Here is a 15,270-nt window from a genome sequence, read left to right as displayed (position 1 = left end):
AAATACGACAACACAGGCGCTAGCCAATCAGTGCCATTCCGTGACAATTTTCATGACGGACGGACATAAGAAATAGAAAAAAAGTGCAGGAATGTAACTGCTGTAAGTGCAAGTTACAGTAGTAGAAGTGCAAGTTAGGAAGGGAGGTGCTCTCTGAAGAGTTGGGTTTTTTCTTCAGATAGCACCTCCCTTACATTCCTGCACTTTTTTTCCTTTTTCTTACGTAAAATAGTATTCTTTTTCTACACTAGGTCTCTATTGCGCGTAGCTTGATTGTTCTCTCCCTTGTACGTTGCTTTGGATAAAAGCATCTGCTAAATGACTAAATGTAAATGGACCCCATGGAGACTAGCAACCACTTTGTGGACACTGATGGGGATCCAAATAAACAATAAACAATCAACTTCAAAGGACACATGTATATTATATGAATTGGTTTAAAAAGAAAAAACACACACATAGTTCAAAGGACACATGTTTATTATATGTATTAGTAAAAAAAAACACACAGTTCAAACGACACGTGTATTATATGTTTTAGTTTTAAGAAAACACACATAGTTTAAAGGACACATGTATACAGTATTATATGTATTCATTTACAAAAAATCTAAACATGCTAGCAATACAATAGACAATACACTGATCCACCCCCTACAAAGAAAAACATGTGCAACATCAACATGCAATCAGTCTGTACCTCTTTTTATATTGCTAATATATACATGCACTTTCAATTTTACAGTTCACATAAAAAAATGCCAAATTCACAGGTTCAGTTGAGAGCATATTCATAAAAGGCTTATTACAAAGAAAGAGTACAGACGCATGTGATCAACCTTTCATCCAGTTACACCTCTTGATATGGAGAAGACAGCGTGGGGCAAACGTCGCTCTTTCCTCCTTGCCGTGTGAAGTTTATCTTGTCATACAATGTCTGTGGCTACACAAAGGAACAGGGTAAAACAGAGAATTAGGTGTGTTTTTGTTGTTTGTTTGTTTTTTCCACCACAACTCTGACCATTACTCACAATGAAAAAAGATGGCACGATAATTACTGTATATGCAACCATCAATGCATTTTATATTCAGTAACTGCTTTTATCTGAAGAATGAAACTGTATGTATGTATATATGTATGTATGTATGTATGTGTGTGTATGTATGTATGTAGGCTCCCATGAGATAAAGAAATATTTTGCTATTTTTGTACAACTGTCTCCTTTGCACTTTGTGTACCAAGCATTACGTACATTTGACATAGCAGCCTATATATATATATATATATATATATATATATATATATATATAAACACACATACACACAGGCTTCACATACACATATTTCAAAATAATTTTGTAAGTTTTGTGCTGATATTAATGTATCATATGCACACACACACGTGCACACACACACACACACACTGGACTGACAGTCAGCTGTATTAGAAGCGGTATGCAAAGCCATGTCTTAAATAAGGTAGGCCTACATAATTTAATTTAATACATCTGAAAGATAAGACATAATATTCTGTACCTAATCTCACTTCCTACACACTTTCCCACAACTTAATCCACATAACCTCAGATTAGATAAATGTGTGTGTGTGTGTGTGTGTGTGTGCGACTTAATCAACATAACCTCTGATGAAATAAAGGCAAATGCCATGCTTCATCAGCAGCCTAGTGGCGCCACATTTCAAATGAAACTGCCTCCACTTTGCCATGACAACCACTGCAGGTGCAGTTTGATGACTTTCAGGGTTACTCTTAAACTATTCTTATAAGCTCCTCGTCATAGGGCCAATGCCATACTGAGGACACCCAGTCTAGCTCCCCTTCAACATGCACACCCAGTCTAGCTTTAAACAAGCTCCCCTTCAACCTGCTAACCCAGTCTAGCTTTAAACAAGCTCCCCTTCAACATGCACACCCAGTCTATCTTTAATCAAGCTCCCCTTCAACATGCACACCCAGTATCGCTTTAAACAAGCTCCCTTTCACCACGCACACCCCATAAAAGTGTTACGTCCCCTCTGTCTAGGGGTAAGGGAACGTAAAAAAGAGAAATGGTGAATCCCTTCTCCCTTCCCCAGCACTCTACCACACATCAAAGTTGAAAGATTATAACGAAAACACGGGAAATATCACATCATAACTTTCCTTAAAGGGGTATATGCCAATCATGGAATTATCTTTAGGAGATCTTCAGAAACAGTAAAAAAAAACATAAAAATACAAAAACACTTCTTTATGAAGTGAAATGCGTACATTGCTCTGATTCCCAATTGCTCTGGTGCAAATGTCTTTCTTTCCTCCTTGCCGTGTGAAGTTTATCTTGTCATACAATGTCTGTGGCTACACAAAGGAACAGGGCAAAACAGAGAATTAGGTGTGTTTTTGTTTGTTTGTTTGTTTTTTCCACCACAACTGTGACCATTACTCATAATGAATGAAAAAAGATGGCACGATAATTACTGTATATGCAACCATAAATGCATTTTATATTCAGAAACTGCTTTTATCTGAAGAATAAAACTGTATGTATGTATGTATGTATGTATGTATGTATGTACGTATATGTATGTATGTATGTATGTATGTATGTATGTATGTATGTATGTGTGTGTATGTATGTATGTATGTATGTATGTATGTATGTATGTATGTATGTATGTATGTATGTATGTGTGTGTGTATGTATGTATGTATGTATGTGTGTATGTATGTATGTATGTATGTATGTATGTATGTATGTATGTATGTATGTATGTATGTATGTATGTATGTTTGTATGTATGTATGTATGTATGTAGGCTCCCATGAAACCATTTCCTTGGTATCATTAGCACCTTGCCAAATAGCACTTGAAATGAGAGGAACGGAAATTACAATTTTTTTACTGTCACAAACAATTAAGGAGAGAAGCTGTGGGGTATAATGATTCATAATTCATGATGATTGGTAGTGATGGTGGGCTGTGTGTGTGTGTGTCTGTGTGTGTGTGTGTGTGTGCGTGTGTGTGATGTTTGATATCACAGCAAACCAGGTTCAGCATGTATCCTAAACTGTGGTACACTGTGGTAAATTGAAATAAAGAAATATTTTGCTATTTTTGAATAACTGTCCCTTTGCAAGCACTACGTTAATTTGGAATAGCTGCCTATATATATATATATATTAGGCTATATATAGCTTCACATACACACATTTCAAAATCATTTTGTACGTTTTGTGGTGATATTTATGTATCATATGTACGCACACACACACACACACACACACACACACATACATAGTGCACACACACACACACACACACACACACTGGACTAACAGTCAGCTGTATGAGAAACAGTATGCAACGCCATATGTCTTAAATAAGATAGGCCTACATAATTTAATTTAATACATCTGAACGATAAGACATACAATTCTGTACCTAATCTCACTTCCTACACACTTTCCCACAACTTAATCCACATAACCTCAGGTTAGATAAATGTGTGTGTGTGTGTGTGTGTGTGTGTGTGTGTGTGTGTGTGTGTGTGTGTGTGTGTGTATGCAACTTAATCAATATAACCTCTGATGAAATACATCTGCATGAGGCCAATGCCAGAGTGAGGACACCCAGTCTAGCTTTAAACAAGCTCCCCTTCACCAAAACGATCATTGGGCTAATGCCACTATATCTCTCCTCTCTCATCAGCTGGAACTGTAATACCCTCAATACCCGCTCCCAAAGCTGGCTTTCATTATATCTGCCACATGTTAACACCAAATTGGGGAAGACAGCCTTCTGTTATAAGGCATCATACATTTGGAATGAGGTCCAAAAATCTTTACGGTTGTGCTCATTTATTTCACTGAGGGAATTCTCAAATCTTATCACATGTACAACTGACTTCTCGTGCAATGATTGTAACTGTTGACTCAACCATAGTATTTTACTGAATATTCAAAATTGTTATTTATGATCGTTCCCTTGTACTCCTGTACTATTTTATATGCATATTTATTTACTTTTTTTAATTTATTTTTTAATTTTATTTTTCAATGTATTAACTCTTCATTGTACCCTCGGCACCATTGTAAATGAGGGTCTTATTCCTCAATGTGTTTTCCGAGGCCTAAATAAATAAATCAAATCAAATCAAATGCTAACCCAGTCTAGCTTTAAACAAGCTCCCCTTCACCATGCTAACCCAGTCTAGCTTTAAACAAGCTCCCCTTCACCATGCTAACCCAGTCTAGCTTTAAACAAGCTCCCCTTCAACATGCACACCCATAAAAGTGTTACGTCCCCTCTCTGTCTAGGGGTTAAGGGAACGTAAAAAAGAGAAATGATGATTCCCTTCTCCCTTCCCCAGCACTCTACCACACATCAAAGTTGAAAGATTATAACCAAAACACGGGAAATATCACATCATAACTTTCCTTAAAGGGGTATATGTCAATCATGGAACACTTATTTACAAAACTGAAATGCCTACATTGCTCTGAATCCCAATTGCTCCTTCATTCACAGTCTCATAGATGGACATCTCATTGGGCCCACTGAGGGATCTCTGGTGAAGACATAAAATATTACATATGAATGAGCAATGTGTTAGATAATGGCATGATACCATGATTTACCAGCAACACAACACATATTTATGTGAATATCTAGGAATGAAAGTCAAATCCTTTTTGTATTGTATGTAAGCTGTAGCATGGATGCATTCCTCTTGGTTTGTGTGGGGCTTCTATATGAGCAAAGCTCATGACGCAGCTTACTAGGCGGCATTTATATTATTTTGCCGACTTGACTAGCCAAGCCGCTGCTTTTAGACAGTCAGAGGACCAGAGAAACTTAAAGTTAAAGATGGGGGGGGGGGGGTTGGAGAGGTCTGCAATCCTTTATCAGCATCCTAATTAGCTGATCTTAGATAATGCAGCTTTAAAACAGTGACACATAAAAACAATCACAGATTAGCGACATGTATGTATTCACCCGAGGTGTTTGTTTCTGGTCTGGGTTAACATCAGCATACACAGTGTCCTGCTCGGTGGCTTTGAAAAGTAAAGAGAGAGAAAAAAATAGGTTAACAGTAGCAAACACACATGTAGTCATGGCCAATATAGCACAAATGCTAAGAGTAACAAACACACATGTAGTCATGGCTTATATAGCACACAAACACACACGTAGTCATGGCTTACAGTATATAGCACACATGCCAACAGTAACAAACACACATGTAGTCATGGCTTATATAGCACAAATGCTAACAGTAACAAACACATGTAGTCATGGCTTATATAGCACAAATGCTAACAGTAACAAACACATGTAGTCATGGCTTATATAGCACAAATGCTAACAGTAAACAAACACACATGTAGTCATGGCTTATATAGCACCAAATGCTAACAGTAACAAACACATGTAGTCATGGCTTATATAGCACAAATGCTAACAGTAACAAACACACATGTAGTCATGGCTTATATAGCACACATGCTAACAGTAACAAACACACATGTAGTCATGGCTTATATAGCACAAATGCTAACAGTAACAAACACACATGTAGTCATGGCTTATATAGCACACATGCTAACAGTAAACAAACACACGTAGTCATGGCTTATATAGCACACATGCTAACAGTAACAAACACACGTAGTCATGGCTTATATAGCACAAATGCTAACAGTAACAACACATGTAGTCATGGCTTATATAGCACAAATGCTAACAGTAACAAACACACATGTAGTCATGGCTTATATAGCACACATGCTAACAGTAACAAACACACATGTAGTCATGGCTTATATAGCACAAATGCTAACAGTAACAACACACATGTAGTCATGGCTTATATAGCACACATGCTAACAGTAACAAACACACGTAGTCATGGCTTATATAGCACACATGCTAACAGTAACAAACACACGTAGTCATGGCTTATATAGCACAAATGCTAACAGTAACAAACACACATGTAGTCATGGCTATGGCTTATATAGCATGCATAAGTATGCATAAGTAGCAGGGGTAGTGCTGTGATGCAAATGTTTCAAAGGACGAATCATTGGCCAAAAACCTATGGTATAAACCAACATGGCTCATAACAGGTGATAGATTCTAGAGGAGATTTTGTCAATTTTCATATATTAACAACAAAAGATGGCAGGCAGAGATTCTGGTGAAAATGTTAATGTTTGAGCTCAAACAGCCAATCAAATCACACCCTCCCTTACGTGCCCAACGGGGGGGTCAACATCTTGATTCGCTGGAATTGGGTATGGCTTGGTTCAAGCCTCTGTTTCTGTTTGTATGATTCAGAAGTTAGCTAAATTTGACAAAACGTGTATTGGGATTACAATCACGCACTCTAACTTTAAAGGGTGACGCTCTTGTGAATGTGGTTGATGTGATGTATTTCATGCGAGTTCGGTAAATAAGGTGTATCTGTTCTCGATAGGGTTTGTATGCACGTGTTACTTGCCCACCTTGTGTCTCCTGTGGCAGCACACACCAACTACTGTGCTGAGAATGATGAGGACCAACCACCACCATGCTGCAGGAATCACCACAAAATACAGGGTACCACAACTTCTCTGAAATATAAACACAACGTATTTGATGAGCACAGATGACTTGTTACATATTACAGTCGTTAATGTCAACAATCAGCATATATAGCCTGCACATGAATTGTGACATTAGGCATACATAGTCATTCTGACATTGACAACAGCAGTATTGATGAATACAGTTATTCTCTGTCACAAATATAGTTACAGTTTAATAATTTGACAGACTCTTGTCCAAATACTATGTACTATAAGACCCATGGAACTATAGATGATGACGTCGCTGAAACAGCAACTCTCTCCATCCACATACAACGCACCAGGTGTTCATTTAGAGCTTGTTATTACTACTACTTATTAGTATTACTATTAAAAGGCATACCTAAAAGCTCACGGGTGGGAGGAGTCGGATTGACAACATCGGATTCCCCAGAGTCATTTAAAGTCTTGTTGTCGCACTTGAGGGTCACTTTTGTTTCTTTAGTGGTTTGGTCGCGAACTGCAGTGCATGTAAGTATGACCCTGCCATCTGCTGGTGATAGAGGGAAGCGCAGATTGGCCTCACTACCCGTGCGATACCCACTCCATGAGAAACTCACATCAGGTCCACCGCTGGCATTGCAGAGCAAACTGACCATGCACGTGTTATTCGGCTGGAGCAGGGTCACATTCTTTACCACATTCATCGTCAGAGTGGAATCTAATTAAGCAAGAGCCATCCTTTAGTAAACAGTATTAGGCAAGTGACACATATACGCAAATTCAGTGATTGGAATGAGTGGCTCTTAGAATCATCAGATTGAACATATTATGATTAATGCTAGTGGAGGGTACAGTGTCGTGTGTGTGTGTGTGTGTGTGTGTGAGAGAGAGAAAGAGTGTGTGTGTGTGTGTGTGTGTGTGTGTGTGTGTGTGTGTATGTGTCCTTAGAATGGCTCTTAATGTGTTGTTTGTATGGTCCTAAAAGTACAGAGTATTCATGTACACAACAGAGAAAGACAGACAGACAGACAGACAGACAGAGAGAGAGAGAGAGAGAGAGAGAGAGAGAGAGAGAGAGAGAGAGATAGAGAGAGATGATTAGCTTACCATAGACTTGTAGTAGAAATGTTTTCGCCTTCAACTGCGTACCAGTTGTTCCTGTGCCAGTAAATAAGAACCGTCCTGAATCTTTTTTTGTCAGTTTGCTGACAGTTAAACTGAAATTGTAAGGGTTCATTTCTAATCTTCCTTTGAATTGTTCAATAAAATCAACCTTAATGTTAGGTTCTGCATATTCGGCTATTATTAACTTATTAAAGTTCCATTCAGCAGATTTGACATCTTCCCTCTGATATCCAGACGACAGCACCACTGTTCCTCCAACCACAGCACTAACTCTCTCATCTGACTCATCACCCCAGACACACACACCTGAAACACAGCAGAGAACAGGACAAAGCCTCACTGATCACACTGAACACACTGATCACACTGAACACACACACATAACCATCATGTACCTAGTGCACACACACACACACACACACACACACACACTGATCACAATGAACACACTGAACACACTGATATACACTGAACACACTGATCACTGAAACTGATCACACTGAACACACTGATATACACTGAACACACTGATCACACTGAACACTCTGAACACTGAAACACACACACATAACCATCATGTACCTAGTGCACGCACACACACACACACACACACACACACACACACACACACACACACACACACACTGAAACCCACTGAACACACTGAACACATTGATCACACTGAACACACTGCACACACTGAACACACTGGACACACTGGACACACTGATATACACTGAACACACTGAACACACACACACTGAACACACTGAACACACTGATCACACTGAACACACACACACACACACACACACACACTGAACACACACCACACACACACACACACACACACTGAAACCCACTGATCACACTGCACACACTGAACACACTGCACACACACACACACACACACACACACACACACACACACACACACTGAAACCCACTGATCACACTGAACACACTGAACACACTGAACACACTGGACACACTGATATACACTGAACACACTGATCACAGTTATTTACACATGCAGTAAATGTGTCTATTATCACCCTGACCACTCAGATGAAACTTTATAGAACTCTCAACCACCAGTGCACACACACACACACACACACACACACACACACACACACACACACACACACACACACACACACACACACACACACACACACACACATAACCATCATGTCCAATGTGCACACACACACACACACACACATAACCATCATGTCCATAGTGCACACACACACACACACACACACACACACACACATAACCATCATGTACATGGTGCACACAAACACACACACACTTAACCATCATGTACATAGTGCACACGCCACACAAGACCATGCAAACCCACAGGCACCCAAAACAAACAGCAAAGAGTGGGGACCTTAGCAGATTTCCAGAGGGTTCCTCTCAGAAGTAGACTTACACATGTAACATTAAATCATAATAAAATATCCAGAGCGTAAAAGCAAGTCATGGTCAGTGTTTACTTTCATCTGTACAAAGACGGATGAGAGGGTGTGTGTGTGGCGAAGGATGAGAGGGTGTGTGTGTGTGTGTGTGTGTGTGTGTGTGTGTGTGTGTGTGGTGATGAACTGATGAGAGGGTGTGTGTGTGTGTGGTGATGATCTGGATGAGAGGGTGTGTGTGTGGTGAAGGATGAGAGACAGGGATGGATTAACGAACGGGCCTACCGGGCCCAGGCCCAGGGGCCCATGAGCTCAGGGGGCCCCTAAGCCAGAGCCTCTGTGTGAAGTCGCTGTTATGTATCTCTTCTTTGTGGTTGAAAAAGGTGTATTTTGTTCATTTTCTAAGAATCTCAGAGTGCCAACATATTAAAAACTAACTATAATAATACAATAAAATAAAAATGAATTAACATAAGCATAATAGAAAACCTTTTAACATTTTAACATACGATTTAACACAAGGCCAGAAATGCCTTCCTGAATAAAAATGTTTTTAGTCCAGCTTTAAAGGAGTCCAGCGTCTGCGTTGTCCTTAGGTGGTCAGGGAGGCTGTTCCATAAGCGTGGCGCTGCCGAGCAAAAGGCCCGGTCGCCTATGGTGCGGAGCTTGGTTTTGGGGACGCGGAGGAGCGAGCTGTTTGAAGACCTGAGGGTGTAGGTGGAGGTTTGGGGAGTAATTAATTCTTGCAGGTAGGGAGGTGCATGCCCATTTATGCATGTATGGGTGAGTATAAGGACGTTGTAGTCAATCCGGAAAGAGACAGGGAGCCAGTGTAGTGAGTGTAATATTGGTGTTATGTGCTCATATTTCCGGACCCTCATCAGGATCCTGGCAGCGCTGTTTTGGATGTTTTGCAGCTTCTGGATGTTCTTGCCAGTGATCCCATAGAAAAGCGAATTACAATAGTCCAGTCTTGAGGAGATAAAGACGTGGACAAGCTTCTCTGCATCTGATAGGGTTAAAGTGGGGCGGAGTTTGGAGATGTTTCTTAGATGATAAAAGGAGGTTTTGCACAGGTGTTTTATATGGTCATTAAAGGTCAGGTGTGGGTCAAACCTAACTCCGAGATTAGTGACTGTGGAGGAGAGGGGGATGACCTGGCTGTCGAAGGTGAGATGAGTTAAGGAGGATGACTGAACCTGGTGTGGAGTGCCAACAAGAAGGGCTTCGGTTTTGCTACTGTTTAGCTGGAGAAAGTTGTTGCTCATCCATGCCTTTATCTCCCCAAGACAGGCGGTGAGACATGACATGGCTGCAGTTTGGATATTTGGACTAGCTGAGATCCCTTATGCTATATATTCCCTCAAAATGGCAAACTTGTCTCTGTCATGGTTTTCATAATTTTTAGGGGGAAATCGTCAGTAGCAATCTATAACACAATTATATGCTTATCGTGCATACACTATAGAAACTATTAAAAAGCTGATTCAATTAAATGAATAATCTGTTATTTAATTTGTTATTTTTGTCATATACAGATATGCAATGATGATTGCTGGGTAATATGTATCTTGTTCGCCAATGTCAAGTCTCTATTTGATCATGTGACGAGAAGATACAATATAGCTCGTTTTGGCGCAGAATCTGAACGTCAAGACCTAGCTGACTGAGCACAGTACGGTCAAACATAAAAGTGGTAATGCATGATTTGCTCTTTCAATGGACAGGATAGCCAGCCCATTCAGCCTCTCCTGCCCCATGCTGCTCAGGTAGGTCTTAATCAGTTTCAATTTGGAAAAGAATCACTCGGCTGTTGCCCTGTCACATGTAATGTTAGAAACAATAGCAGGGCAGTGCACCGAAGGTGGATGTTACGGAGTAAACTTTGACCTGTTTACTTTCCCAATACAATAGCCAAAGTATCTAATTCGACCGTTAAATCCAACACATTGTTGGGGTGGGGGGTGGGGGGTGATCTGGATGAGAGGGTGTGTGTGTATGAAGGATGAGAGGGTGTGTGTGGTGATGAACTGGATGAGAGTGTGTGTGTGTTGTGATGATCTGGATGAGAGGGTGTGTGTGTGGTGAAGGATGAGAGGGTGTGTGTGTGAAGGATGAGAGGGTGTGTGTGGTGATGATCTGAATGAGAGGGTGTGTGTGTGAAGGATGAGTGTGTGGTGATGATCTGGATGAGAGGGTGTGTGTGTGTTGTGATGATCTGGATGAGAGGGTGTGTGTGTGGTGAAGGATGAGAGGGTGTGTGTGTATGAAGGATGAGAGGGTGTGTGTGGTGATGATCTGAATGAGAGGGTGTGTGTGTGTTGTGATGATCTGGATGAGAGGGTGTGTGTGTGGTGAAGGATGAGAGGGTGTGTGTGTATGAAGGATGAGAGGGTGTGTGTGTATGAAGGGTAGGGATGGGTATCGTTTGGTTTTTATCCGATACCGGTACATAACCGATACTTTTAAAACGATATCGGTGCCTAAACGGTGCCGGAACCGATACTTTTATAAAAAAATAATAAAAAAGTGACGATTGACGACATTTAAGAAAGGCTTTTTTTATTGCCAAATATATGAACTGTTTAAAGTAAATTATATATATAAATAAATACGAAACACTTTTTAACTTAATACTTAAATAATATATGAACTGTTAACAAAAGTTTAGACTATACTTAAATAAATACAAATAAATACAAAACACACACACACACTCTGTACACACACTACAGCTTCAATACTTCAGCAATTCTTTTGTAGAAATATCAGCATATTTGCCTTCTCCGGCAAAATGCGACACATTTCCTGACTAATCGCATGACCTGCACAGGAGAAAACCCTCTTCGATACCGGTGCTAAACCGATACTTTTTAAACGATACCAGTGCCTGAACCGATACTTTTTTTTTTTTAAGCACAAAGCGACAATTGACGACATTAAAGAAAGGCTTTTTTTATTGCCAAGGCAATTTTTTTTCTTCAAATTGAACAATATATTAACTGTTTAAAGTATATTATAAATATAAATACATACAAAACACTTGGCTTCAAACTACAGCTTCAAACTTTTTAACTTCAAACTATGAACATTATATTAACTGTAAACAACAGTTTATAGTATACTTAAATAAATATAAATAAATACAAAAAACAGCTTCAAACTTATTTTGCTAAAATATGAGCATATTTGCCTTTGGAGTCAAAAATGTATTATTTTGTTTGCATTTATTTCATGAAATTTCACCATTTTATGATTGGTTTATACCTATCTTTTCTATCTTGTTTATAGTTAATCTTGTTACTTGAACACACTGAGTACGAGAAAATGTGTACTGCCCCTTTAAGAGACTACCGTAGGCTAAGTCATCATATTTTTCAGTCTTCGGTTGCTGATCTGCCGTTGACTCTTGCCTTCTCTCCCCTCTTTTCACGCAATTGTTTTGTTGCATTTGCTGCACGTCGAGCGTTTGAATATTTTTGTGCGAAATACAGCCACACTTTTGACCGTTTACCTTTCGGTATTTTCTCTGTTAAAAGGTTGATGGCTAGTTCTGTTTGTGCTTGCTCTGTGAAATGCTGCATGCTCTTCACTGTCATAAGACTGTTGCTATGAAAACACCAATGAGCGTGAGCGACACAGGACAAAGTTTACATTGGGAGCTGGGGCAGTTTTACATGTGCCCCTCGGAATCTGCCTAGCAACCGTTTTCAATTGGCTAAGGCACCGAAATGAAGCACCGAAATCTGGGTTGCATTTCGGTCCGGGTAGGTACCGGTTGTATTGGAACCGGTTCTCGGTACCCAACCCCAATGAAGGGTATGAGCCTGTATGTGTGGTGATGATCTGGATGAGAGGGTGTGTGTGTGGTGATGATCTGGATGAGAGGGTGTGTGTGGTGGTGATCTGGATGAGAGGGTGTGTGTGTGAAGGATGATCTGGATGAGAGGGTGTGTGTGTATGAAGGATGAGAGGGTGTGTGTGTGTGTGGTGATGATCTGGATGAAGGGTGTGTGTGTGTATGGTGATGATCTGGATGAGAGGGTGTGTGTGTGTGTATGAAGGATGAGAGGGTGTGTGTTGGTGATGATCTGGATGAGAGGGTGTGTGTGTGTTGTGATGATCTGGATGAGAGGTGTGTGTGTGTGAAGGATGAGAGGGTGTGTGTGTATGAAGGATGAGAGGGTGTGTGTGTATGAAGGATGAGAGGGTGTGTGTGTGTGTGTGGTGATCTGGATGAGAGGGTGTGTGTGTGTGGTGATGAACTGAAGGATGAGAGGGTGTGTGTGTGTGTGTGAAGGATGAGAGGGTGTGTGTGTGTGTGAAGGGTAAGAGCCTGTATGTGTGGTGATGATCTGGATGAGAGGGGTGTGTGTGGTGATGATCTAGATGAGAGGGTGTGTGTGTATGAAGGATGAGAGTGTGTGTGTGTGTGTGTGGTGATGATCTGGATGAGAGGGTGTGTGTGTGTGTGTGGTGATCTGGATGAGAGGGTGTGTGTGCGTGGTGATGATCTGGATGAGAGGGTGTGTGTGTGTGTATGAAGGATGAGAGGGTGTGTGTGTGGTGATGATCTGGATGAGAGGGTGTGTGTGTGTGTGTGGTGATGATCTGGATGAGAGGGTGTGTGTGTGTGTGGTGATGAACTGAAGGATGAGAGTGTGTGTGTGTGTGTGTGTGTGTGTGTGTGTGTGTGTGTGTGTGTGTGTGTGTGTGTGTGTGTGTGTGTGTGGTGATGAACTGGATTTCCTTTCCTACATATTCCACTGACTCAAGTGAATTTTACTCTTTCTAAGTTTTCTTTTTTCCCCTATAGTCTGCTGGTTTATAATGGAACTGGGTGGTTTCATGAAGAGAGATGACAGACATCATGATTTTGTAAACGCATCACTATATATCACAGCATCGTGTTCATCATGGAAAGGTGATTTTAGAACGAAACCAACACACTCAAATTCATAGTATTTAATTCTGTGCTGTTTCCATCACCTGTCATGTCAGAGGTGATTTACTGTCATCAATAATGGTCAACTGATGAACAAATAATGAACCACCTGATCTTTACTTCCTTTATCCATGATGACCCCTCATTCCCTCAAGTAGGGCTGAAGGCAGGTTCTCAAATGTCGTGCCTTCACTCTGGACTTCTGAATTACTCTGACCCTGTGTTATAGAGCACTGTCAGTATTAGTGTAGTGGTGACTCTGTGTTATAGAGCACTGTCAGTATTAGTGTAGTGGTTAGCACAAATCTGGGACGGAGTGCCACAACTTTAGCTCGTCATCAGTATGTCTCCTATGCGTCTGAACTATATTAATGAAAGCATCCTATCACTGTGTGTTTGTTTTTAAGAGGGATACCTTGACAGTCAGTGTTCTGTGGTTCAGATGGATGTTAGAAAGGGCACGTTCTCACAGCCCAAATGTTCAAATGTCTAGATTAGCATACAGCAGACATGCAGTGTGAAGACACATACAGAAATACACATCTCACATCACGCAAAGACACACACACACACACCCGCACCCGCACAAACACACACACAACTACACACACACATACACACTCAAGCACACACACACACACACACACACACACACACACACACACACACACACACACACACACTCACACATACACATGCACAAACACACACATACACGCGCACACACACACAAGCACACACACACACTCACACATACACACGCACACACACACAAGCACACACACACACACTCACACATACACACGCACACACACACAAGCACACACATGTGCACACGCACACACACAAACACACACACACACACACAAGCACACACACACACACTCACACATACACACGCACACACACACAAGCACACACACACACACTCACACATACACACGCACACACACACACACACGCACACACACACACACACACATGTGCACAAACACACACACAAACACACACGCACACCCACACACACATACACTCACACATACAGTCTTTGGTTGATTTGGTTAAACTGCAAAAAGAAGCTCTATCTGTCCATCTTGAAATTCTCTCTGCATCCCTCTCTCTCTATCTCCTATTTTGAATCTGTTTCCTCAACTTGTGTCTCAACTTCTCTCTCTCTCCCTTTCTGCCTTCCTCTCT

The 15,270-nt window shown here is 40.8% G+C and overlaps 1 protein-coding gene across 1 annotated transcript in view; it reads right to left on the bottom strand.

Moving 5' to 3' along the window:
- Window positions 1-524: 524 nt before the first annotated feature.
- The window catches only part of LOC122132386, a 15,760-nt gene continuing 1,014 nt past the window's right edge, over window positions 525-15,270 (bottom strand). Inside the window, exons 2-8 of the mRNA XM_042707162.1 lie at window positions 7,681-8,004; window positions 6,974-7,291; window positions 6,508-6,615; window positions 4,997-5,055; window positions 4,494-4,568; window positions 2,272-2,358; window positions 525-943 (exon numbers count right to left, since the gene is read on the bottom strand). Of these exons, the coding sequence (XP_042563096.1) occupies window positions 851-943; window positions 2,272-2,358; window positions 4,494-4,568; window positions 4,997-5,055; window positions 6,508-6,615; window positions 6,974-7,291; window positions 7,681-8,004 (1,064 nt within the window). The 3' untranslated portion in view covers window positions 525-850. The remainder of the gene's footprint in view (window positions 944-2,271; window positions 2,359-4,493; window positions 4,569-4,996; window positions 5,056-6,507; window positions 6,616-6,973; window positions 7,292-7,680; window positions 8,005-15,270) is intronic.

Source organism: Clupea harengus, unplaced genomic scaffold (genome assembly GCF_900700415.2).
Source record: "Clupea harengus unplaced genomic scaffold, Ch_v2.0.2, whole genome shotgun sequence".
Taxonomy (NCBI): domain Eukaryota; kingdom Metazoa; phylum Chordata; class Actinopteri; order Clupeiformes; family Clupeidae; genus Clupea; species Clupea harengus.
The sequence above is the reverse complement of the archived record's forward strand: the minus strand, read 5'-3'. Positions and strand labels throughout refer to the sequence as shown.